The following is a 27,426-nucleotide window of genomic DNA, read 5'->3' on the forward strand; positions in this document are numbered from 1 at the left end:
TGTCTTTTAATCTAGTTTTATATTTTGGTGTATTACTCCTTATTGAACGAAATAAATTGTTTCTCTTATCATGGTTTATATCTTTTGCAATGTCTGAAAGTATTTTAGATTATTGTGCTCGATGTTATTGATGTAGACCTTATATGTAGTACAAAAATGTCTTTATTAAAAATTTTCATTTATAGGAAAAGTACATTCAACATTTACAAAAAAATGATCCTTAACCGGATCATATTCGTTGTAAGAACACAAAACTTATCAACAACAATATCTTTAGTTGATTCTCGCTTATGTGTTCTTTGCTGCAGTTAACAGAACCAGTTTGATAACATTAACAGAATATGAATCCATATAGGAAACATAGACTTATTAAAATGCATCAAAACTAATAAAAAATAAATAATTATATATGTATGATGTGAGGTGTCTTTCATAACCTTTTTCTTTAATATTGTTTACTTATAAGGAATATTAATAATTATATTAACTATGCTTTTTTCACAAATCAATTCAACAGCTTTGATGTAATCACTTCTTAAATAATTTTTTACTACTAGTATCACTAACGACAATAGTCCTTGCGTTTTTTACCTTTATTTTCAATTTTGTCTATATTAATAAAAATCTATTAATTCAATAAGAAGAAAAACAAAAGGAAGAAGAAAAGAAAGGAAATAAAGATCCATTCCGAAATGATTTCGCGGATTAGAACGTCGTCGTAGAGCGTAGAATTATGCGTTGGAAATATAGGAAAACACTCTTGTTGGGCTTTTTGATGCATTAATTACAGATTATACGTAAATTCTTGATGATCCTTTATCTCGTAAAAACGAATCCGACTTGAAGAATTTGCAATTCTGCAACATAGCTAATCCACTGTTTTTTACGACGCATCCAAATACTATTAGGTTCTTTTGGTAGCTTTGAGTTGCGGTGTACCATGAATTTATGCACCACTAATGACGCTTAGAGGGTACGTACTATTTCTTCTCAGTTTCTTCAGCGACTACTAGACGAGTTCATTCTCCTCTATTCTTATGATAAAATGAACACAGGTTAGGCTTGTTCTTTTCATGTATCATGCAGCGAGTCATTGAAGTTCTTTGAGACCAGTCCTTACTGATAAATCATAATGATCTTTTAGGATCTGGTTTAAAGGCAGTGCATTGTGACTTTCTTGCCTGGCCTAGCTGTCGCGATCTAGAGAGTCCAAAGTGTCATTACTGGATGAATGAGTCAAATCACTTAGTTCGTCCAAGTGTTTCTGCTTCTTGCGTACGTTCCAATGCAAACACTCTGCCAATGAATCGAACCAGTCGGTAATTTGGTCCGCAGCGCAAATGCTGGGCACTGGGTAGATGGATGTGGTTACTCTAAGACTGAAAATAATAGAAAAACATTAAAAATATGTAAAAAAAAGGTATATGATATGAAAACATGATAACAGCGATAAGTAGTAGCAGATGAAGCATCGATAGTACTTTCAGCTTGCAGTACAGCTAACGTCTCGTTTCTAGGAAAATATCATATTTTCTCAGCTATGTAAGTTGACTTACATTCTGGAAATCTGAGAAACAATCAGTTGTAGCTGTAAGGAAACTCTCCAAGTGAGTTGAAACCAAAACCATGAAATCAAAATCTCTCTTCATGAACCCAAAACCATGGAAACATTGAAAAATGAAACGTACTTCAGAAGGAAGAACAAAATTCAAAAATGTATGAAGGAATGTCGTAATAAGTTGCAATATTTTAGAAGAGCTGGAATTTTTAGAACTGATGAAGATAAGAAAAGACAGAAAGTCTTATAGTATTTAATAGTAGGACGGACCTGTCCCCGTAACGTAGCTCTTGTTGATTGCGACCATCAAAGGAGACGTAAGCTGTGCTACAGTCCCTGCTGTTAGCCATTATCTGTAATAACAGCCAAAAATGCAGAGAGTTAGATTCAGAAATTGATTGATCTTTACCTGTCGCCATGAAAAAGTTCCTGCCTATTTCTGCCATCGAACGATACCCATGAGGTGTTCCTGCTATCTGGTGAAACTGAGATCTATGATAGGAAAGAACTTTCAGTTAATCTTCAACAACGGAGCATGATATCTTCTAACAATTGTCTTTTCTTTATCAACAGAATGTATTGGGTTGTGACATTAATTCATTCTGTTCTTACACACATGTCACAGATCGCAATAAATATAAAAACAGGATGAATCTATGTTACAACTTAGTAAGTCTAATTGATGGTATGTAGCATACATTCTCTAGAATATATGTTGGAACAACGGTTTGAAAATTTGTTCAGAGGATAACAAAGCAGCGCATGGTCTGAGAATGTGGGCGATATCCACCAAGTTTCCTTCTATGGCAACATCATAAAATACTGACACCACTATGATAAGGAACCTTTAGTGACTCACACGGAAAGACTATTATGTTAACGCTACATTAATTTCTAGAATCGTGGTTTTCTAGCTGCAATGATGATAAAACATTGAAACGGATTTCCCTCAAGAATTGGCTCACATCCAGAATGTCTGATTTGATGCACCGTGATAGCTTCAAATCTCTGATTAAGGCTCCTCCTCTACATTATAATAAACATCGACTTGTATTGTACAATTGCAAATCTGAATTTACGTAACTCTACGACTACAGTATTGACTATCACTTTGAAGTTTCTCGATTCTAAAAATTCTATGATATTGGACTGCGAACATCTAAAATTTCTGATCAAAAGATTTCTATAGAATCTCTCAATTAATATGATAGAATCTCCTAGAATAGAATCTTCCAACAAAAATAGATTATTGCAAATAAAATTTCGTGGAATTCTACAATTACGGTTACGAAATTTTTCCGAGTTTACGTTTTCGATTCTTTTTCGCAATTCAAGACCTTTTGTACCGAAACTTGTGCTGACTATAAAAGGTATCCGGCATATTGGTAGGATAGTGAAAAAAATTCGGAAATACCTTCAACTCGACGCCGGCGGGCACAACGATTGGTCTGAAGGACAAAGAGTGAGGGCAGATCGGAGTGATCATAATCGCAGGTACTGAAGGATGAATCATGCTGGCTCCAGCCGCAACAGCGTACGCAGTCGACCCAGTCGGCGTGCTCACGATCAGGCCGTCACCCTGCACACTGGTGACGTGTTTTCCGTCGATGAAGAGGTCGATGTTCGAGAGGTATGGGGACGGGCCTCGATCCACCACGACCTCGTTCAGCACCAGCAAATTCGTTGGTGGCTTCGCCTCCTTATCTTCTTCTCCTTTCCTCATGATGATACATCGCAGCCTGCTCCTCAAGGTCAAGGCCGCGTGGCCTAAAGCAAGGCAAACAATCGTCAGATTTATAACCCGCTTTTTATCACATTGTCAACTTTCAAGCACAACTCTCGGGTGCTAATAGGTTTTCAATAAGCAACTTAGTTGTTTCATATGACTTGTTTCTTGTCTATGCAAATGTTTAGAAGAATATATTGAAGAAATAAAGAATATTAAATGCCAGGCTAACTTGAGCGGAGAGTTGAATCAATTATGATGTCAATGGTTGCGGTTATAAATATGATGTTAATAGCGCTATAATTGCTATATAGTAAAATGATCAACACGTTTATTTTACGTTACGACCGTTCGCGGAGAGACGCGGTCGCTAGGAAAACGCGTCAGCGAGAGGCGTAAATTCTCGCTACGATTCTGTTAATCGACGCCGCGAAATAGTCGTTCCCCTGTTTCGATTAAGATAACAGAGGTGGTTCACTGACTTTAACACTGTATTAACAGATGAACACGCCACAAATTGTTTAACAATGAATGAAGTAATATGTTACAGAAAATTGACTCGACTTTACAATATCTCTCAATGAATTCGTTAGACTATGCGTCTTTGATTTTGCTCGTCAGACCTCTCGATGTATAACGTTTGGCTCGTCAGAAGGGACTGATTGCCCTGCGATCATTTCTTTGTCTTCTTTGGAAGACGACCCCCAATATGCTGGAAAACGTAACGGACAAAAATCGACGTTTCTAGAGCTCGCTGCTTGGCTACAACTATGCGCTCGTCGATACATTGTATATCATCCGTTGGGCAGATAAAACGATCTGCCTGCGACACCATAGGGCCGCGAGCGACGGCTAGAAAATACAGCCTGTGGTAAGTCTCGTATTTTTCTAAATCCTTCGTTTTTTGTCATGCTTTTTAATGTGAATAACGAATGATCACGTGGAGGAATTGTTAGCAGTATATAATAATTGCACAAAATATATCAAGGGTTCGCGTTCTTGTTAAACATTATGAAGCCTTGTGCTATCAACAAGGAAGAAATGAGGGAAATATTGAAGGACGTAGATCATCGCTATCGCTGAGATCATCGTTGAGAAGTTCTACGTGCTTACCTTCTAGTACATTTGTTACTTGCTCCTGGAAATTATCGAACTCAAAAGGGGTGAGAAATCCTAATGACCCAAGGTGAAATGCCATGACTGGTGGTACGGATTGTTGAAATAATAAACTGGCGTATAAAAGAGTTCCATCGCCTCCCAGGCACACGATGAAGTCGATACGATCCTTGAATAAAAACATATAATAATGACACATATAATATAAAATAATACAATAGAAACATATTTTAATTATTGAGAATCAATAAGAGCACAAATAAACGTTTTATGGCGGCTAAAAATGATTACCTGAAGGTCATCCGTGCCATCTCTGAAAGTTTGTAGCCTATCTCGAACCGCCTGAAATCTAAGGTCCCTAGCTAAGGCTGGATCTTCCAGAACAGACGCCTCGACGAACACTACCATTCGTTTTTCCTACAAAAACATTCAAACATTAAATTTCATGAATTTTAAACATAGAAAATTTAAAAATGCTCGTTGGTCTTTAGATAAGTTGGTCATTAGATTAACAAAATGCGTAACCTCGCTTCTGCAAGAAATATATTACAAAGCTATGTGACTAAGTGTAGATAAGTGTATGAAAAAAGTGCAATCACGTGATTCAAATCGATAGACTAGAGCACGAGCACAGAGTCTTCGCAAAGAAACTAGTCTGACTATGATTGCACAAGTGAAAGTATGATATCGTCTAAATAATATATACGGACGTTCGAATATAGTTTTCCTCTTTGTCCAGTAGATCTGGCTATCGAACCTCGAATTATGCGCAGTGATTTGCACAATTAAAATTATCGAACAGTCAAAGAATCGATGGAGTTTTTTCGCATCAATTATACAATATACATACAAAATGGTCGGACAGGAGAGAATAATACTTACTTCTATTAGCCATGTGACTAATTGTACAAACGGTGGCAATACCGAGTTATCACGGACCTTCTTGATGACTAGAACAGTAAGTGGGGGTTTATACCACGTCAACCTCTGAGAGGCTGGATCCTGAATGGTCCTGCAATAAAATAAACGGCAAATTTGTTAATCGAATTCTATGAAATTCTAGAGGATTGTTCAGACGATCAATATTATTGTCGATATTTAAGGGTTTCAACATTGTATTGACAATATACGTATACGAATTATCTAAAGATTCTGTAGAGTCCAGAAGGTCTCTTACGTAGGATAATGTTGAGATGTAATGTCTATTACGTAGGATAATTTAAGTACCTTAAATATTGGCGATGATATTGACAATAATATCGTGGACACAAAATATTGGCAATGATATTCACAATAATATTGATCGCTCAAACACTTCTTAACGATAAAATATCAAGAGATTCTTCTGGAGGCTTTATTATTACAAAACTTTAATCTTAAACATGACATGGTGTAATTAGTGATAATATCGACAAGTTCTCACGTTGAAGTTTTATGCTCTGATTGATAGGAATTTTTTTACGTTTCAGGATGAATTGGACTTTTATACCTAATGAATGTTGTCAATCTATAAAGATACGGTGGGTTGAACTCTTTAACATACTTTACGAGCTACCGCGCGCGACTCGAACTCTTTTTAACACTTAGCCAACCGAATAGGGAGACCTCCCTTCTGTGAAGAACACCGCTGCGTAAGCGAACAGGGAGATCTCCCTTTTTGACTTTAGCAACGCGTTCTCATTTTTGTTGTTGTTGTTGTTATTATCAGTTATTGTTTATCTGGAATCGTTCCCAATTAATTCGCCACTTTTTCTACTTTTATAAAGTAGTATATAATAAAATACAGGAATTTAGTGGTGTTAAAATTAATTAAAAAGTTACACTATCAGTTATGACTAAACAAAGTTATAATCGAACGATACGACACTGTAAAAAAATATTAAAATGCATTATGAATTTGTAATTTCACGTTCAAGTCGTGTTATCAATCTTTAGTTATCTTTAATGTTTTTAATTTTACCTATATTATTTTATACTTTTAATGTAAACTTCTAATTTGATCTTTTGGATAAACAATATGTGAAATCGTTGAATAAAATCATTACCGCCAGATATAATTAACCACTTAAATAATTTTTAGACTTCTTTGTTTTTCAAGTAATGAATATTAGTCCTAGATACTTGGAAAAATATGCGGTTGACATCGTATAGGTTGGCTTGTCCGAGCGCGGCGGAAACGTATAGCTCGCTGCAGCGCGCGCGGTTGGCTAAGTGTTAACATAAAGGTAATCGATTGCAAATCTTATCAGTAAATTAGGGTCACGGGGATCAAACGTGTGATTATGTACATATTTTATGATCGAACGCGGTCATTGTCTTGGTTTTATATCATTCATTACTGCTACCGATTCTTGATGATTTACGTCAACAATTTTATTAAAAACATTTGGAAAAAATGATAAGATATACAAATGAAAATAGTGTAGAGAAACTATTTCGTAGGGAATATACTTGCGCATTACTCAACAGAAATATATAATTTAACGTATAATTTCCAATTGTCATAAATCAAAGATTCACTTCTAACGTTTCCACTTTTCTGTGCTGAGTTTGTTGTGTAATTTTTAAGGTCAATTTGTAATGTTTTTATTTTTCTGTGTCGAATTCGTTGTGTAACTTTTAATTGCCAAATCACGTAAGAACCAAAAATTCTCACTGATAAGTAGTCGCGATAGAAAGCCGATGATAAGTATACACTGATGTGCGTGACTAAAGCGAAAACGGAGGTAATTCTTGATTTGGCAATTTACTGTCAAATTATGGAGTTTGTCAGACCTACCTGATAGAACCAACCATGGTGACACTAGACTGAGAGTTGTACTCGTACTGAACGTGGACCGAACACAGCGCTACGTATTTTAACGGTAAACAGTTGGACGATGCGCAAGCGCACGAGACCTTTCGTATGCACGTGAGAGCATCGTGGGGCGTTCTTATATGCAGAATACTTGAAATGACGCGAATAACTGATACACGTGCACGGCTTTATTTGTTTCCGTACCTTCATTGACTTCATTATTATTCTAAGAAATTTCATTAATTTCAAAAATATTTAATGCACGTTAATATTTTAATCGTTCAATAATGATAGCAAAGTTCAACTACGATTTATAGTCTTTGGTTGTATTTATTCAGATATAAAAAGTAAATTGGCTGGAATTTTGACGTAACAGATTTACAAAAAAAAATTTTAATTGATCATTACAAAATTTTATACATTGGATTTATCGATACGAAAGATTATTAATTAAACAGTTTTGATAGACAGAACTGAATATTAATTGCATGTATATGTAAATGGATGAATCGTCTTAATTTTCATATTAAAAATGCTTGAAATGAAAGCTTATCTAAGCACATGAATCGTATTGATTTACATTCAAAAATAATGATATGCTAAAAAGAATCGTTAATCGACTTCTTTTCCATTTACGCACATAAACTGTATATGTTCAGTAATCACTAAATTATTATAATCATGTTAGTGCGCACTGTTTTTAATTCACAAAATTTATGAAACTAGATACTGTTATGTAAAGTTCCTGACGATGATGTGTACAAAACACATCCAGAATCAAACGCAGTGCATAGTTGTTTCTCGATTCTTTCGTTGCATAATGTGATTGTCACAATGACAGCAACATTGTTAGCATAATATTACTTAAGAAGATCGAGATATTCTGCTTGGTTCTCAATGTGTTCGCTAACAACGTACCTCTTGAGTTTATAAAACCGCTTTCTACTTCACACTGGCAAAACAACGCTTAGGTTCGCTTAAAAAGTCATTGTCACGGATAATTAGGTCAAAATACTCGCGTGCAGCGTAGTTTTTATTTGGTACGCTCTCTTTTGCTTCGTAAACTCACCTTCTAATTAACCGAGACGAAAAAAAAGACCAGAGGAAGATACTTTCCAATTTCGTACGATTTTTTAAACTTTGGAATTATCGAGTCATTTCACAGTAAAGTCGTTCGACATTATACACATACAGTTCACATGCACAGTACGAATAACATTAATAAAAAATCAGATAAGGTTTAAAATTTATGGGAATTGGAAGAATTATACATGGAATTATGAATAGCTATTAGTAAAGAAATAATCGGTATAATAATAAGAGTCGAGAAGCAAGTTTATTTTACCATTTCAATGTTCAACATTGGATAGAATAAAAGGATATATTTAAAAATTCTGCATTTGGTCGGCAAACAACTTTCTAAAGTAATAATGCAATATGTGACACCACAATTTTTGGAATTTTTCAATAAAAGAATTTAAATTCTTGGCCGGAGCACCAAGATGAGTCATGAAGAGTGAAGAACAAACGTCAATAGATATACATTTTTTATCATTACCATCGTTACTACAATGGTGTGACGAAATTAATGCAGTATAAAATGTATGAAAATAATTTTATTTATACATGAAATATAGATCTATTATGTGCGCCCCCCACCAATGGCTGTAGAACATGGAAACACCCGCTTTTTCCGTGTTTCACCTTAATGAACAATAACCCTAAGGAACGTTTCGACTTGAAAGCTGTTTGGTGACAATTAAGAGCCTTGATAATAAAGTAGAAAATGCTAAATCTTGTAACGGTTCTTTAGGATTGCGGGTCCGGGTTTATGATAAGTCTCTGGACGTAACAACATGGAACAGTTATTTAGCAACGCGAAGAAACAATATGAGGTAATTGATAATCTCAAAAAATAAGTGAATCGAGCAAAATTGCACTATAGCGCTATGGGGGGGGGTAATATTTCAGCATTATATATATCGCATAATAAAAAATTCATCGTGGTAACTCGGCCAAACCTTGCAAAGCTGGCATGACATTCAACATGTTAATGGATCGATAAATGACAAGTTGCAGATTGTGGATTTCTACCGAACAATTTTACTATTTTAGACAATTAAACAAATTGTGATCTGTAAAATTGGCGCGTAGAATTTACGCGCTTTATTGTTATGCAAAACAATCTATCAACACCGATAATTTGTAACTTGCGTCAAATTGCGTTAATATTGAACCGATAACAGTATCAGTTCAGTTGTGTAAGAAAGCCTAGAAAGGTGGAGCATAGCGTCAGAAAATAAATAATATTATTCCTCGATAAAATTGACAAAATTTTTACATTTTAAAGTTACATATGTATATTATATTATTTATGGAATGATCTAATACATATTTTCGAAATTTATATATGTACTCACATGATCATTGCTGAATTTTTCATGATGCGCCCGCATGGCCCAAATTGTTGTATGGGACTAGGTGCATTTAGACTTCTAGTTCTCCTGCAAATAAAAAAAAACAAGTGAATAAACAATTAAGGTCATCGTTATGACAGTTACGAACATTTTATCATTCTTATCTAATCTATCTGTTTTCCACTTTCCGTAAGAAATAACAAAGTTCTGTTATTATCGCTATAAAACGAGAAAAGAAACCTGTATTTTAATTATATTATAATTTTGTTATTAATGAAATCTTTGACGGAGTAACAAACGGGCACTGACGTCAAGATAGAGAATTAATAGTAAACATCATATGAAAAAGATACATTTGCATGAATGACTTGATAAATGATAATTGAAATAGCTAGAAGTAGCGATAAAAAAAAATGATAACTAATCGATGACATATAGAATGAGATTAAATTGTTAGTTATATAATATCATTAAAAACTAAAAACTGATGAGTCCTTTGAAAACTGAGCGGCCAATGTATTAGAAGCTGGCAAATAGACATATACAATATACATATATATGTGAAAATATTAAAATGCAATATTCGAGTACATGAATATTTTGTTTCTTTTTTCAATTCGACGTAATGTATATACATAATAAAGAAATTGGACGGTAATTGCTTTACGCAGAAACTTAGTAGAATTGCTAATTCATAACGCTCATAACTGTGACACATGATTATAAATCTTCGAAGAAAAAACAGTGTCTACCTGAGCACTCTGCTCCGTGGAATATTGTCTGCCGACGAGGTGATCGATCCGTTCCTGAGACGATCAAGCATATCGCAATTAAAATGAAAATGGTCATTGCACTGAATATCCAGTAAAGGTGAGACTTGGTCTGCCATTTTGTAAGACTTTTATCGAATTAATCAGTTCTACGTTAAATTTAATTCCTTTCTCAGATCTTACATAAAAAAGTCCATTTAACTTATCTTCTAGCTTATTCCTTATTCTTAGCATCGATATACATATACACATATAACGTTATTCAGAGCAGAATATAATGTTTAAATATTCAGTTGGATTAGAAGTGTTCCACTCTGTTGTTCCCCTAAATATGTAGTTGGCGTACAACAGTTATATCAATTGATGAAATAGATATATCATTCGATACGGCTCGAGTAACCGCTAATAGCAGCAATTTTTCTTCATGATAAAGTCGACGCGAAAACTTTAGTAAAAGCTTAGTCGCAACGGTAGGATATCATTCGCCTGGAAACACGAAGATTCTTGAAACGTTGCAAAATCGTCTTTGTTTTGCGGAACTATGCAGTCATTAAAATCCGAAGGTCGACTAATGTGAAATTAATGCGATGTCCCCTAAGCGAGTTACCAAGAAGTAGTAAGATTTACTCTCAAGGGCGCGTTCTTTCTTTGCATCGAGCCTCTCTCGTCATATCCTTTTTCACTAATTTGCTTAATATTTACAGTATAGCACTGGCAAAATTATGTGTACGTTGAATAAATTAGTCGAACGGTTCTAAAGGATTTTGTTCGGGATTTGAAGTCGCCGTTCGTTTCTGACTCGGACGATACATTTTTCCTTTTTGGGAAAGTCCGAATTTCCTACTTTTGATGTGATTTATGGTTATAAATTTTACGATGATGACGTCATTAAAGAGAGTAATAAGCATAACCCCAACCTAACCCAAACTAACTCTATGTCATGATGAGTCTTGTCTAAAGTAAACAAACAACAAAACCAGAGGATATGTGCCTACGAGAATACACAATTACAAGATTTGAAAGAATAGATTTCCTTCCCATAGAAACGATGGTACGAAGGAAAACCAGGGGGCAGAGAGTTAGTCTGTAAGGACCAGACGAAGCTCCTTAAGGAAGTCTTACAACAGTCTTCTCATCAGAGCGTCATGCTCTTTGTGTTAGTCAACAGTGCAACTAAATTAGCTAAACAAAACATTATTCAGCATCTTAACTTGCCAGTGATTTTCTTCGTATATACTAAAGAGTGAAAATAAATAAACTAAACATACTACTACTCCGTATCTCTACTTCCACCTTGAACGTTAATCTCGTTCAAGATTCACGATATCAACCGATCAGTTGCACCTGACGATCGCCAATTAGTTGAGAATTCGCAACAAGTTTCACGACCTTTCTCTTTTTCGATGAATTTTAATAATTAAATCAGCAATATACGAATTATTTATCGGCGACGATAAAAGATTTTAATTTATTAACTCCGAACTCATGTTGGAAAATCCTATTCAAAAAAGCGAACCATCAATAACCATCTTTCGTGCATTATTTATTTCAATCTTGTCAATCGATGTACGCCAATGATTCTATGTGGTATAGAATCGGCGTCTCTCTCTTATTATCGAGAGATCTCGAAGAAATTCACTGTTCCACAAACACGATCAAATTTTCACATCACTGTCACCGTCCAGAACCAAGGGAAATGATATTAGTCACAAGCGTAGCATTATGTATCAGCGAACATTTCTCTCGAAGGCAGTAACTTTTTAGAAAGGACCGAATCCCAAGGTGGCTGCACGCAGAATGACGATCAGATCGGAGGTAGCCAACAATTATGGGATTCTTTCCACGGAACCGTCGGTATACCGTAAACTTCATGGTTCTTGTCGACACTAACACCAACGTTACGTAATAATATCCAATTATATCGTATTATATTATCTTATCTTGCAACGAATCTTCTATAGTACGCTTCTGTATAAACGTATAGATCGTAGTGCTGTGTCATTGATCTCAAATGACGACAGATACTCGAACCATTAGAACCCGAATTATTTAGAAATCGAAGAAAAAAATAGTAAAATGAGAAGCAATCTTTACAAATTATTACAAGGATCTTTCGGACATCATTAGGTAACTTTTTCCTCTCGGTTTCACTCGGTCCAACTATTCGACATACAACTTTCTCTCAATTGATTGAGAAACTCGAAGAGAGAAAGAGAAGCCTGAAGAAAAATGAACACGCTGGATGAGAAACGAAGGAAGAAGAGAAAGAAAGAGAAAGAGCCCTTTTGTTCGCCAACAACGATCACGTATCCCTAATCGTGGCTTGGCCCAGATTGCCGTGCATGGAAAGCTTGCAAAACACCATGATCGATTTTCTTTCCCAACCTGTTGTCGGCTCTCTCTTCGACTCTGATCTGTTAAAGGAGAAAACGATCGGCTCACGGCTACGTCCGGTTCGGTAATCGATTGCATCGAACGTGAATTTCTGAAATTCCGAACGCGACGGTTGTAAACGGGGCCGCTATTGGTGTGTAAAGGCTTACGGTAGCCCATAGGGCCATCGGTGATCGACCTACAAGCTGCGAAAAATGGAATCTACCTGGCAAAACGTGAACGCGTTCTCGCTCACAAAAGAAAGGAGCAACAGAAAACACTCCCACTATGCCGATTCCAACAGGTACTCCGACCTTTTTGTACACGTGTGCGAAACGAGGTGCAATGCGTGCCCCCTTAATGATGTCTACCTCCGCCGGCCTCAACGTCATCCTTCTACTTGGAACGGTCTACTTCGTTGCCATGCGACATAACCTAGGACAAATAGTCCCGTTCCTTTGGATTTAGACAGTGGAACAACAACGTTTGAGTTCGTAGAACGTCTTTTAAAAATATGCATGGGTCACTACAGTTCAATTCTTATTTACATAAACGATAACAGTATATACCAATTAAATCACAACTTTTTGATCGCCTTTAACTTTAATCCCCTGTTTTTGTGGTCTTATCAACGACGAAATTAAGCACCGTTGTAGTTCTATAATTTCTGCGTCGGCTATTTTTGTTAATTAATCGTTAAACGACATCACGCCTGCATCACGAGCCTCTGTTACATAAACGACAGATTGGAAAAAGCGAACAGTGTTTGATATCGGCACGAGCACATGTCCCCGCGCGAGATTTAGGTTAACCAACACCTACCTCCAGTCCTACCTCAATTCTGCGTCGTCCATGTTGACCGATTTGCAAAACAGACGCCCTGTTTCGTCGAGATTCTCAATGATGCACACAGAATATGTTCAGATATTAGAGAAAAGGGTTTGAATTGATGCAGGCACGTTTCATTATTAAATAAAAGTTAATAAATAGACGAAGCTCGTTGACGCTACGGGCGGATCGACGCTGGCGTCGCGACGCCTGACGTACGCCACGCATGCTCTAACACTGTGGACCAATCAATTGCGTACCGGATATACGCTTATGTTCTGATGATTTTATTTAACTACTTTTACGCAATTTAGAGTATGAAAGTGACAATGTGAAGTTAACAAAAACGAAGCAGAAAAGATAATCGAATGGAGTATTAAATCAGTTATATTATATTATACGTATTACTTCATTAACAGCCAAATTTGCATTAACATAAATTATGAATATCATTCACAATTTTTTTTAATCAATTTATGTTAATGTAATCTGATTTCTATTTTCAATTTATGATAAATACATTACAATTTCTTTTCTTGAAAATTTATAACATTACACAGTAATCGTAAATGTATCTGTAATTGTTATTTAATACCTTTTCACTTTTCCCAGACCATACTCATCGATTATTCGACAATATGTATAGTTTATACGCCAGACAAATTGTCAGTTTGCACGGGCGTCGCGATGAAGTGTCCCTGACTAACAAGAATGTTGAGCAAGCAAACTTCGCTCAAGTTTCGCACGAATTGGAATCGGATTACGCGAGGTCCCAGTTTAATTACGAAATTGAACAGCTGTATATGTACAGGTTTCGTGATAGTCGCGCTATACCATTCGGTTTACTTTTCATTTCCTTTCCAACAAAATTCACGCTCGCTTCATATACATAATTATATATAACAAAAAATTATTCTAATTAATTTAATTCTTCATAGTTTAAAATTTGCCTTTTACATAAACCTAAGATTAAAATATTAAATAGCCAAAAATAAAATTAAATTTCCGGTACCGGGAATCGAACCCGAGCCTCCTGGGTGAGAGCCAGGTATCCTAGCCACTAGACCATACCGGATTACATACTACTATACAGAAAAATTTCGAATTTTAAGCAGACCCTAATTTACTATTTTATATACTTTAATCGGTTAATTGTAATTAAATTATGTGCAATCAATCAATCACTAGTTCACAACCACTATACAAATTTTACCTTAAAACTAAGTCTCATATTTATCAATATTTTATCAAATTTACCATTCTCGCGTATTTATCATTTTTCATTAAATTATAGCAGCCCAAGAAGGAATTACTTTTCCATTCCAATCTTTCAAAGGGTCGTAAAGTAATTTACTCACGGCCAAGTACCGGAACGTTTCCTGCGACGCATTTTCGTATCCTTGTCGTAGTCCTCGAGGAAGGGCACGTTCATGCATGTATCGTCCATATCGTCCCCTTTATTCCTGACGACACATCGCCAATCGAGCATTTCGCTCACACTTCGACGTCTCTGTTTATCTCCCACCATGTTTATTACCTATGCAACATCTTTTTTTCTCGAATAGTTTTAGTAACTTCGTGCTGAATCATGGATTTTATTGCATATTTTCAATAATTTGCCAGTCTAAACGTTTCCCCGTCGAAGCAACACATTTTACACAAATCAAACATTTCGTGGTTTCACACACATATTCAACACTTTAATAGTTTTAATGTCTCAATAATTTTTAAATTATTTTTACGTTCCCTTGTTTTATAGCGTTTGGTATAAGATTTTACAGTGACCTTTGCGAAGTCGTAAACACCTTTGACGATTTTTGTCACACGCGATCGACCATGACGAATCTCCAATATTAATCAACTACCTATCACGTGACACTTGATTAACGCGCCACTTTCGAACGCCCTATGAGGCACCGCTTTCTTTCTTTTTTCGTTTGCGCAACGAAGAAGATTATTATGCCAGCTTAGACTTAACAAAGAGCGAGTTCGAATAAGGAAAAAATTTGTTAGATTGAGTTTAGTTGATATTACTTGCACGCTTATGTAAATGAAACTTTGCAAGCGTTGCGCAATTCCCACTTGTCGCTTGTAAGTTCGCCTCCATCTTTTATGCTTGACGTGCAATTTGCACAATTTTCAACGTTCAAACGAATGACTATTTTTGCAAATATAATAAGCCAACAACTTTTTTTGGCACAATTTCTATAAAAGATTCAATTCTACTTATTTGTCTTCATTTTAACATGATTAGAACCTACTTCTTGTAGTTCAGAAAGATTGCACTTAGAAGTAATTAATGGCTCGTTGAAAATATTTGTATTATTCATCGTTTTGATTTACAATTTATTAAAACGTCCGCTTCAGTTTATTTTTTCGGTAACGGTCTATTTTCTAAACTGGCAGTATAGTAGCAGCAAAAATATGTTACAAATATTATGTAATATATACGATACCATATTTTAGAATTTATTATCGTACCGAAGGTTATATGTAAATCTCAAATTTTTCTACAAATGTATATTCTGATGGATGCGTGTGAATATGGAAATAAAATATATGCATAGTATTGATTTTGGAAACAAAAATTATAGTAATTACGTATACACGTAGGTCGTAATTAGGAATCTTCAGATCACTAATATGGTTCATCTTATTTTTTCAAACTAACTTTAATTTTATATCAATGGTTGTGTCAATCGCAATTAAGGATCGATCGCCTAAATAGACAAAAATATCCTATTTTAAATTGTCTCCAATTTGGTATCGAAATTTACATGGATTGCGACGAGAAATCGGTCAGTTTTTCAAGATAATTTTCCTTGATCGCACAAAGTCGCTCGTCGATCGTTCAAATCGCGAAATTACACACAACTATTTTTAAAAGAGAAAGCATACTTACAAGGCCGTGAATTCTAGCTTTTAAACGTATCGTCGCGACTAAAGAAATGTTTGCGCGAGCGTCTTTGCTCGTTTGAGATATATCGAGCTAGTTCGCAAATAACAGTGCTTCCTAGGGGGACATTTTGATAGAAATCGAACGCGTCGTATAGAAACGAGGTCTGGAAGCCGGAATTCTCATTCTGGTGAATGAAACGATCGCGTAAGTGTATACGGTATACAGTAACGAGCGTACCTCGATCGACGACTGCTCCGATTTCACTGAGCAACCAAGACTGTACTGGCTACAGCCTCTGAAAGGCACTTACGACTTTCTAACTCACACACGTCCCCACCAATCTGCACCAACTATCTGAATGTACACGCAGTACACGATAAAAAACATGTAGGGGAAGTGGCGATGGATCGTTCGATCGTGGCCATCAACATTGTAACATTATTCTGCGATTGCAAAGTTTCAGCAACTTCCAAATTTTTAATGAAAGGACCTGTGGTACGGTACATTGAACATTGATTGGATAGATGAACATTTGATTGTAATAGCTAAAACAGTTCACTATTTTATTCCATGATTGTATATTTCCTCGCTGAGTTTCCATCCGCAATAAATTTCCAGAACGATTCAGTGAATGTTGTTAATTAGGGATGATCACTATTAGTGGCAAATTCAGTAAACCTTGTCTAAAACCTTTCAACAGGATCTTTCGAAAGAGTATCACCGAAATTTCCATTTATTCTACTTCATTGTATTCATATTTTGCGTTTCTTCGTAAAACTTTAAAATTTTATAATGCTTGTTGTCAATACAAGATGGATTAGTATATATATATATTCTGTATAGTGTATATATAATAGTGTATATTAGTGTATATATATGGATTCCGTATATATCTGGATATGGTATATAACTGGAAAGGATACACCAGGTTGGAATATTCTACATACTATGTACAAAAGTTTAAAATAACGGGAAAGGGAGAACGGAGGAATTTTCCTTTATTGATCTGGCAACAAGGCCCTTGCGTTTTCGTAACGGACCCTAGCGAATATCAGACCGTATTGAGTACATTAGAACATTTTGGCAATAGTAGCAGCGTAGTATAGTCGGATTGTATAATTTTAAGTTCAAAAACACCTCTAAACTGCACGTCTTACATTAGTAAACAAAGATCTTATTGGATGTGATATTTCACCAATTTGCTATTTAACATAAGTCAAAGAGTATATAGTACATGACGTATTTAATTTTGTTTAATTATTGGTTATTATCAGAGTGAGATTTTCTCGTGAAACTCAAGTTAATTTGTTTTCAAAGATTCCGAGTTCATATGTACATACTTGTTGCTTTGCGCCTGCGCTCCATATGGTTTTCTGGAACTTTCAGATAACATATGCACTTAGATACCCTTTTCACGACATATCCCTTTGTTCTCCCATTGTTAAAAGAGAAATGCTTGAAAGAAGAAAGGTTCCTTTCATGGTAGTCTCGGCACTAAGTTAAGCTAGTCGCTAATCGTGGTAAAAGCGACAATGAAAGGCGAACGAACGATTAACTGGTTCATTTTCAAAGAGACCATACAGCTGCTCGACAGCCTAAATCGAATTGAACTCGACCTATTTTTATTATTCTTTCTAAAATCTAATAGGATATCCGACTTTTGATTCATCATATTAATAATAGATATTTACACGTATGTATGATGACTAATTTTATTCTTCAACGATCAATTTTATCTATTTTCACTTTTCAACGATCAATTTTATTCATTTTTTGTTTAATAAAGAATCACATCATATTACCTAATTCCACAATGGTTAATTTTATATATCTTTAGATAGAAAGACAGTCTCCAAGAATGAAATTTCCTTTCCTCTCATGTCCATTGTTTTTTCCTCTACCGTTTTCTCTCCGGCGTTATATCTTGATAAGAAAAACCGTAGTCGACTTCCGGTCTTCGACTTCGCAACTACAATGCTGTTTATTTCTGTCGCCTATTCTGTCAGACAGTTGCGAATAGACTAAAATATGTGTATACCGTGGGCTTAAATTTAAGGAAACACGAGAAAATAAAAGAAAAATTTATTCGATATGTTGCACTTATTTCCACACAAAGGATAATTTCCTGTCGATCATTCATTTCGATCTACTTTGGAAGTAAGCAAATCCACGTATAACTACTTGGTAAGCCTTCAATTTCGATTTTCTTGAAAATGAAGTCTACAACGCAATCTTGTTATTTTTGGTTTTCGTCTTATCTTGAGCTGTAAAATTTCCTTGACTTCGCTTGTAACAAGGATTTAAACCCACGGTGTATATGTCAGTAAAGCTCCATCGCGAAGAAAATATTTCTCGCGAATACGAGGCGCTCCATTCGATGCTTCATCGATTGCATAATAAACAGTGGTACGTTCTGCGAGAATATATATAACAAGCAAGTCGTAAGGCATAACTGTAAACCAGTTGCGTGTAATGCAATTATGGTATGAAAGTGATCAAAATTTATTGCGGCCGCCAGTGCCGGCGTTGCAAAACCGATGGGCGAGAAACAGAGTGAAGTGTCCCGTGGAGAAACAAGCGTCTCATCAGGGCCGTACCGATTGTACCATTATTTCCACTTTTTTCTCGATATGTGATTAAAAATAATAATTTACGCTTTTTACGATATGTTGCTTTCTGTTAAGATACTTTAGATAAAGATAGATATTTTTAATACATACAGTGACTTATGAAGATATTTAAACACTTATTATATAGAAAGCGTATAATATTTTATAGCATATAAAATATTTTGATATTTCATTAACACTGTAATGAAGCACGATTGCCATGATTATATTGGTGGAAACAAAAATTCGTGTAAATGAGGAACGACAGAGGATTGAAGGAATGAGAATTGAATTGTTTATGCTGGTGTATCTGTGGCGATTGAGGCGCGTAAATTAAAGTAGATTTATGGTGTCAGCAAGAAAGAGAGTTCTATGTGAATCGTCGAATAGGTAATAGTGCCATTTGAAAGTCAACTAGAGACAAGTTTGAGAAACTCGGGATCTACGTATACTAGAAGTTACCATTTCCATTTTATTTATAAATTTAGCTTTTATTCTGTGTGAATCATAGAGTGGATAATAGAACTACTCGAAAATTGAAGAAAGAAAATTTTAAAGAATTGGAAGTTTCGTTCTTAAATATAGCTTTTGTACTGTGTGAATCATTGAGTGGTTAATAGAATCACTTGAAAAATAAAAACTGAAAATATTGAGAATTGTGAGATACTGAATCAGAGAATTATGGTTTGTTATTTTGTCCTTAAATACAACCTTCTTTAGTACTCTACATGTTCAAGAAAAAATCTGTCTGCAACATTTCTATAATAAGATCTAACAGACGAGCGCTTTTCACAGGAAGATAATGCTCGGACTTATTATTTTATGCATTTCGTGAAATAAAATACTTTCTCGCGGAGGAATACAAAACTGGTGGCTTGCGGATGATATTGTGGTTAACAGTGAGATTACGTGTTTTTAGAAACACGCTAAAAGTGGCGAGCAAGTGGAAACGAACGTACAAGCGATCATCGCGTTTCCCCCAGTTAAATTGCCACGATGAGCAGGAAAGTGGAAAATTATGCAAATTTAACGAATGACGTCGCTTACAATTGAAGGAAAATGTGTTATAAAAAATGAAATCGAATGAAATAAAATTGGGATCAATTTTGAGGTACAGTAGAAATAAAAATGACATATATTGTTCGCATAATCAAATTTCTGTGTAATCAAAATCAAAATTTAATGCGAGGGAAGATTATTTATTTTAAATTTTATATACATTAAAATTTTAATATATCATAAAAATAAGAATTAATAAATTCAATATTATACTGTACAATTCTCTGACATACAGTAGAATCAATATTAAATATGCGCTGCTGTATAAGCGAGAGCATAGTTGTGTTTCATTTCTGATCATTGTATTTCTGATTGTTTTTGTATTTTCTAATTTTGTATTTTTTCAAAAATTCTTACGTATTTTAAGATTTATCTATATTATAAGAAGATCGTAAAAATTCAAGCGCTAAAATATGCATTTTCATTTCAACGGTATTTAATGAAAATTTTATGCAACTGCATATATGTAGTACTTTACTACATCAGATTTTATACATACTTACATATACAATACAGTATATACAAACTTGAGCAAGGATTCTTCGTATAAAACGATGAAAGGTTATTGCTAATGTTTATATAATTATTTTGTATTTTGAGTATTTCTAAATATAACAATATAAAAATACTTGGAATTTCGTGACCTTATCTTCACTAAAGTAATCTACGCTTTGCAAGTAGCACTGTTGGTGTAGTGGTATCATGCAGGATTCCCATTCTTGCGACCCGGGTTCGATTCCCGGGCAGTGCATAATATATTTTTTTTCTTTAGGAAAATATTTCTAAAGAAATACACGCATGTCCTTCCAATATTTCTTAAATATAAATAATTTAATGTATTGAAACCGTGACATATTAATCTTTTCTTAAAAGAAAATTACTTGACAACTTCTACCACTACACTTGCCATTTAAATCCATATTTCTACGTTCTAATGATAAAATTTAAAGCAATACCTCATATCTTTTATCACTACTACACTTACTACTATCACTTTTATCACTCCTATGTTCTAATGTCAGATTTTAAGCGAAAATATTCGAATAGAATTTGTAGAGCAAAAACGATGACTGTTATCAATTTCATTTTCAAAAAGTTTTAACCAGTATTTTATAGCTTTTATCACTACACTTGCCAGTTAAATTCGTACTTCTATATTTTAATGCCACATTTAATGTAAACGTATTCTACCATTTTGCATTGGTTAACTTCTGCGGATTAACTGAAAATACTTTGATCTTCGTTATCATGGTAATTCGACATGAAATTTTATCCGCAATAGCCCGGTTAACTTGGAGGATTTGTTTCATTACCGATAACAGTACCATACCTGATAATTTTATCGATACTTGAATATCGTTTGAGCAAAACCGCCCTACTCAGCACACTGCCACTACGTTGCATCACTATATAACGGGTACCACTATACTGAAACGACTCGACAACGTACACTTTCGATCGGCGTTTTGCTGGACAAAGGAGAAAAACAAAAATTTCCAATGATAAGACGGAACCTTAGCGATAACCCAACGAACATTGATAAAAACAGATCGTGTTCGCGTGCTTTACTAGTGCGTCGTGATTTTTGATTGACCTGAGGATTCTGAATTCCCAAGCCGCTGTCCCCTCCAAATTTACTCTCAGCTTCCTTATCTTTCCACCACAAATTGAACACGTGATATATAAGTTCAAAGCAACTATGAATTAGTCATAGTCTTGCCATATTAGCTCGAACGTATTCTCGAAGGAAGATGTAATTTTATATTGCAATTTAAGTATCGTTATAAAGGAATTAACTCGTCATTTGAATGATAATTTCTTTATTTAGAGATACCTTATCTTTTAACACGTACTTTTGTTTTTATAGGAAATTAATTGTGTCATATTTACACTTGTAATACTGACCTAACTGAAATTGTTTTTGTCTTTATTAAGATAATTAGTTCGTATAATCTGAGTAATATAGTAATAGTTCATGTTCAGATAAACGAATTCAATCGGTGGAAATTCAATCATCTAAGGGCCGACTAGAATTTGGTTCCAAAAAATGAAGTCATATTGCAATTTTTAATTTCATAATTATGAAAGTTTCTGTAAATGTTAGGTAATAACAGACCTAACAGTGAAGAGGTTAAAGAATCTGACCTAGTCACGAGTATTTTTATCTAGCTAATAAACAAAGCTTCCAATCTGACAATAGGCTTATTGTTAGTCTTATCAGATTTCATGCTCAGTCTTATTTTAGTACGTTATCAAAGATCATTCCATAGACTTTCCTAATTCAGTTAAGAGTTTTCGTGTGGTTATATTGTGTTAAACGATGATGAAGATTATTCTGTTGGATTAAATCTTGCACAATAATTGAGTAATTAATAATATTAGTAAATTGACAAGTCATATGGTAGATTATAGACCTCATTATTTTCTAATAAATACGATTATTACTAGGCTTGTTCCAATTATCTAAGAAAATCAATTGGCATTACTGATTCGTGACACGTAAGTTTCAGCATTTCACTAATGATATTAATTGAATTATACAAGATAAACTAAGAATAAGTGAGATGAATCTGTATTTTTTTTGCAACAAAATTGTCAACCTGCTTTTTGGGTATCTTCTTGCTTGATGTACGATGTGAAAAATCAGCGATACAGAGCGATAACCTCGGCTAATAAGATATAAGTTTATCATCTATCGCTAATAAAAGTTACCGATAATTAGCTACTAGTCGATTTGCTTTGTTATAAAACTTTGTTTACAATAATTATGGAGAAAAGGAGATCATCGTTTAGTCACTCAAGTACACATAAACCGACGAAGAAAAACTATTATCGCCGAATGACGACAATGACATTGTGATCTTGAAAATGATAGTGGAGTATTGACAAATATAGGCAGATCGACCGCGATCTCGATCCTGCATGCAGGTTACCATGCTCGGATAAGTTACGTGGTAATCATTCACATTCTTCGAATAACTGTTTACATAGAAGCAGAAGCATTATTTAATCAACATTTTTTAATCGACATTTGCGAGATATTACAGGCTATTCACTTAAATATTTGCTTCCTCGATTTTGTAAATTGTAACACGTAAATGCATATTCTCATGTTTGTATAATGAGATACTTAAAGATATTGGCAACTTTTTCTTTTTTCAACAGGTGGTTCACAGACCCATCAACTATTATATTATAACAGTTACTATAATAACACAAAGAATTGATTTGCGTCAAATATTCTAATAGCTATTATAATAATATTCAGAAATATACATATGTATATTGTCAAATAATAATACAATGCATTCAAAGGTTAATTAAATGTTCATTTATTCTAAATGAAAGTGAAACTTTTTATGCACCAAACTATTGTTCCTAGTTGATTAAACGTTTTAGTAATAACGAGGAATCGTAACGAGGAATATGATCTTTGAACCAGGTTGACGTCGATGATTGTAAATGAAAGCAGCTAGAACGACTGTGAATTGGATTAACTTTCTTGATACAACAGGACTAACTTGTTCTCGAACGCTTGGAAACCAGTATCCTCAGTGCGTGTCAATTGCACTGCGAGAAAGTTCCTTCTAAGGCTCAAGGTTAATTTGCAACATTCGGTCGATCGAAAGCTAGTTTCTTTTTTAAAACGGTCACGCCAGTTATGAAAAGCTACACTGTGCTTCAGGGTATTTAGCAAATAAAGTGATCGTATTTAACTAACAAACAGGCATAGACAATTCGATGAAGGCTATGACTATAACATATCTAGAACTAATCTAGAACTAATTAGAAAGCACATGTACAATAACAGACGAAACAAATTCCATGCCTTAAATTATAGAAATATTGAAGTAACATCGTACAGCATGCTAAAGGAGGAAGGGAAGCAATTCGGGTTAGGAAGCGTTCTCGTGTGTGTTACGAGAAAGTTTGCTTCTTTACGAAAACAGGAACAAGAGGAATGGATGTGCATTCCAAGCAAAAACTCAAACATTGTAAACGTATACAGTGTCATGATATGAGTTTCAGATGGCACAGATTTTGTATTTTATATTGCAAAAGCAATATATAAAAGAATATTGATTAATATTTCGTATAAAGATATGGCGAGTAAAAGGAATACCAATACATATATAGCAAAATAATATTAATTACGCTTCTTTATCTTTTTGCTGACAGATATTGGACCTATTTTGATTCTGGCAGAATTTAAAATATTGCTTTTACAATGTAAAGTGAAAAATCTGTCTGGCCAAAAACTTTTGCACATCACTGTACATAAACGGTGCGTTACAGATATATCTCGTTTAAGATATTACGGAACACAAAAAGCACAAAAGATCATACAAGGACTCTTTTGTCATGCTGATGGCGCTAGTTACAAGGACAAGAATGTTAAAAAGTAGAAATCTGCGTTACCTTCGCGGTTCCACTGCCTCCAAGTAATCGACTGTTAACTCGCACCGCGTGTTGCTTCAAGAGAAAGAGAACTGGTTAGATATCAGTGAAGAATAGATTAGTCAAGTAACGTGTATCAAATCCTTAACATTTTGAAGAACTTTCAGTATCAGCTGTTTCAAAACTGAATCATAGAAATTTTGTATTTGTACGAGAACGATAAGTAGATAATGTATGCATACAAGGATGGTTAGAAACATTAATATTAAAATAGATATAAAAATGACTTATGTAATTCACTCCGTTTGCTAATAATATAGAGATCTCATTAGAATTTGAAATGAGGCTGTGGGTCATTAACAAGTGTGTATATCATTTGTTGATAAACTATTGATTGAGCGCTAATTAAACATTAATTGGATATCAATAATATGATAATTCTAATATTACGATCACGATGTGCGTGTATTTATACGTAGCTTTCCATTGTATGCACTATTCCAAAATAGAGAGCGTTGTTAGAAATAAGAATGGCAAGGTCCGTTTCCGGCCTTGCTCTAGATCGGTTAATTCATTTCTGTGAAGAGTTTCGATCTAAGCTTGTAGTACGTAGAAAGTATTAGGACTATATAAAAAGAAAGGAAAAGAAATTAAAATCTTTGATAGAAAGATAAACATCTTTGTTGTGATTTTTCTGTCATACTTGAAGATCACGGATAAAAGACATAATAAGTCTATTTTTATTGGTTTTCTGGTTTTAAAGCCACTTAATGACTAAAAGGATGTATGTTAATATGAGATATTCGAAATGCGAATAATTAGATTTAAATTTACAAATTATCATGGAAAACCAATAAACTAATATTTAAGCGGGATAATATTGTATAATATTATAGTTAGCCTCGTAATTAGAGTGAGGATATTCATGCATATATCTGAGAGTGTGTACAAAAGTATATTCAAAGTAAACTATTCAATATTTAGTAAGTGAAATAAAACTCTGATTGAGTCTCATTTCTTTGACTGTATAATAATAATACAAATATAAATTTGTATTGAAATCCTCAGTCTATTTATAAAGGCCACCATCTTTTAAACGTTCAAGATACTCACAAAATCACATATTTAGAAACAAAATAAAAAGTAAATAAAAATCTAAAACCAAATAAAAAGACAATTTTGAACTTGGTTGATTGAAAAGGTAGAAATATGGGTGGTTACCACGAGTTTCTCTTGTGGATTTCATTTGAATAATAATACTGGAAGAAAGGAAAAAATAAATCATGGGCGACGGTTAGGAATCGAATTCCAGTCAATTGCTTTTAAGGCAAGAATGCTGAGCATTACACCACAAAAACATTCGAAAAATAAAGTCTGCCTCACATTGTGACCTATTGCTTAATATAAATTAATCGATATCGTAGCAGGTTTGAGCATTCTTTGGCCTTGACTTTTACACCAACTCTAAGGAAATTTCGTGTCCATGGATGTCACGGCCGTGCCTCACAATCAATGAGCGTATCTCTTATTTTTAACGCGTCTTCCACAGGCGCGCTCCTTGCGGGCCCGATAGACGCGACTGCCAATTTATTTTCGGCCAGCAGCTTCTATTAATTATACACGCGATAAAAATCAAATACTATTACGATACGCGAGTTAATACGTGTAACAAGCAACGCGCATTATAATCGGTGACGTAGATTCACACACGATTCATGAAATTTAAATGATATTCCATAATTGGAACAACCTATCGATCCTAAATTATAGATCGTTCATGAATCAATTAAAGTTCACCAATCAATACATAATCGTAATTTATAATCAAACCATTTTTCGACTTTAATCTTGCGTCAATTATTTTAACAGAATACTAATTGGTTAGTTTAACAAGATATTGATACGAACACTACCTGAACGTTTGCTGTTTATCGTGCATCTTGATGACAATCGTTTTTTTCGGAGCATTTTCATCCAACTCAAGATCCACCATTGCTCTAGCCAACTGTAGATCTCTCTCATTCATCCTGTTCAGTTTTCTTTCTTTTCCTTCTACTGTATGTTCTATCACCGTGAAAAATAACTGTTGGTGTGGTGTATTTGATTGGAGAAACAACGTTGGAGAACAACTTGTTTTGATGGGTGCACTATGAATCAGCAGAGGATCTAGTTGCGAGAACCACACCAAGAGATGTCTCGTCGCGTACTGAAAGCGAACACTCACGGAGTTAACTTTATCGAGGTTGTTACGCCTATGGATTGGCTGCTACTCTAATGGAACCCTCTTTCCCTTCCCTCCAACATACTTTTCTCGCCACTCGCCGAATACATAATATCCTCGTGTTAATACCGGCCGTACAATTTTATTATCCTCGGCCGCAGTCCCGGCAATCTACTCTTTTGCGATACATGCTTAGTACAACCGTTTGTTCCACTTTCGAATCATCTCTGTACTTCCCGCTTTATTTCCTATTGGTTCTTCGATTCTTGTCCGCGCGTCTACTCACTTAGGTGATCAAAGACAAAAGAATGGTAGATGACATTTCATAGTAGTCCATTTGTTCGACGGTCCATGTTACCTTGCTCGACCTGGACTTCAATCGTCTGCGTAATATTCTTCAGTTGTGTAAAGATATAATGGAAATTACTTCGTTATGAAATTCTGCACTTTTGTCTAAACTGCTCGTTGAATAATGTAAATAGAGGTTGTGAATGCTTTTCAGACGATGCAGTTTTACAGCAGACGACGGTAGGCTTTAGTGTTTGATTATTTTCAACATTGTCAATTCCATATCAAAATATGTACAATTCATTATTTACAACTATTGAAGTTGTCTCGAAATTGTCTATCTAATCACGTAATTAGGATTTACTAT

The 27,426-nt window shown here is 34.6% G+C and overlaps 1 protein-coding gene, 1 long non-coding RNA gene and 2 other non-coding genes across 14 annotated transcripts; 2 read left to right on the forward strand and 2 right to left on the reverse strand.

The window, feature by feature from the left end:
* Positions 1-139: 139 nt before the first annotated feature.
* Positions 140-26,764, reverse strand: LOC117155228 (NAD kinase). 11 transcript variants are annotated; one of them, XM_033330973.2, is made up of 9 exons: positions 26,464-26,764; positions 24,572-24,625; positions 9,618-9,701; positions 5,283-5,412; positions 4,692-4,817; positions 4,398-4,569; positions 2,973-3,325; positions 1,968-2,050; positions 140-1,379 (listed from the first exon to the last, which is right to left on the reverse strand). In XM_033330973.2, the coding sequence occupies exons 1-9, from the start codon at positions 26,574-26,576 to the stop codon at positions 1,187-1,189; spliced, it is 1,308 nt and encodes a 435-aa protein (XP_033186864.1). In that variant the 5' UTR covers positions 26,577-26,764; the 3' UTR covers positions 140-1,186. The 11 variants fall into 11 exon arrangements, with proteins under 11 accessions (XP_033186864.1, XP_076479186.1, XP_033186861.1 ...); XM_076623071.1 differs by lacking the exon at positions 1,968-2,050 and adding an exon at positions 1,829-1,911 and having other exon boundaries at positions 26,464-26,763; XM_033330970.2 differs by lacking the exons at positions 24,572-24,625; positions 26,464-26,764 and adding exons at positions 14,944-15,557; positions 16,488-16,752.
* LOC143303416 (uncharacterized) lies at positions 8,503-9,531 on the forward strand. The gene is made up of 2 exons (XR_013059644.1): positions 8,503-9,092; positions 9,169-9,531. It is a non-coding gene; the product is annotated as an uncharacterized LOC143303416 (long non-coding RNA).
* TRNAE-CUC (transfer RNA glutamic acid (anticodon CUC)) lies at positions 14,589-14,660 on the reverse strand. The gene has a single exon. It is a non-coding gene; the product is annotated as a tRNA-Glu (tRNA).
* On the forward strand, positions 20,833-20,903 carry TRNAG-CCC (transfer RNA glycine (anticodon CCC)). The gene has a single exon. It is a non-coding gene; the product is annotated as a tRNA-Gly (tRNA).
* Positions 26,765-27,426: the final 662 nt, after the last annotated feature.

This window comes from Bombus vancouverensis, chromosome 12 (genome assembly GCF_051014615.1).
Source record: "Bombus vancouverensis nearcticus chromosome 12, iyBomVanc1_principal, whole genome shotgun sequence".
Classification (NCBI taxonomy): Eukaryota; Metazoa; Arthropoda; class Insecta; order Hymenoptera; family Apidae; genus Bombus; species Bombus vancouverensis.

Bases quoted from the DNA above. Each gene is read 5' to 3' on its own strand.
- LOC117155228 (XM_033330970.2), bottom strand. From the start codon at position 15,113: ATGGTGGGAGATAAACAGAGACGTCGAAGTGTGAGCGAAATGCTCGAT. The intron at 5,413-9,617 runs GTGAGTACATAT...ATTTTATTGCAG, and splicing joins AAAAATTCAGCAATGATCAT to GACCATTCAGGATCCAGCCT. The intron at 3,326-4,397 runs GTAAGCACGTAG...GCCTTGCTTTAG, and splicing joins AGTAACAAATGTACTAGAAG to GCCACGCGGCCTTGACCTTG.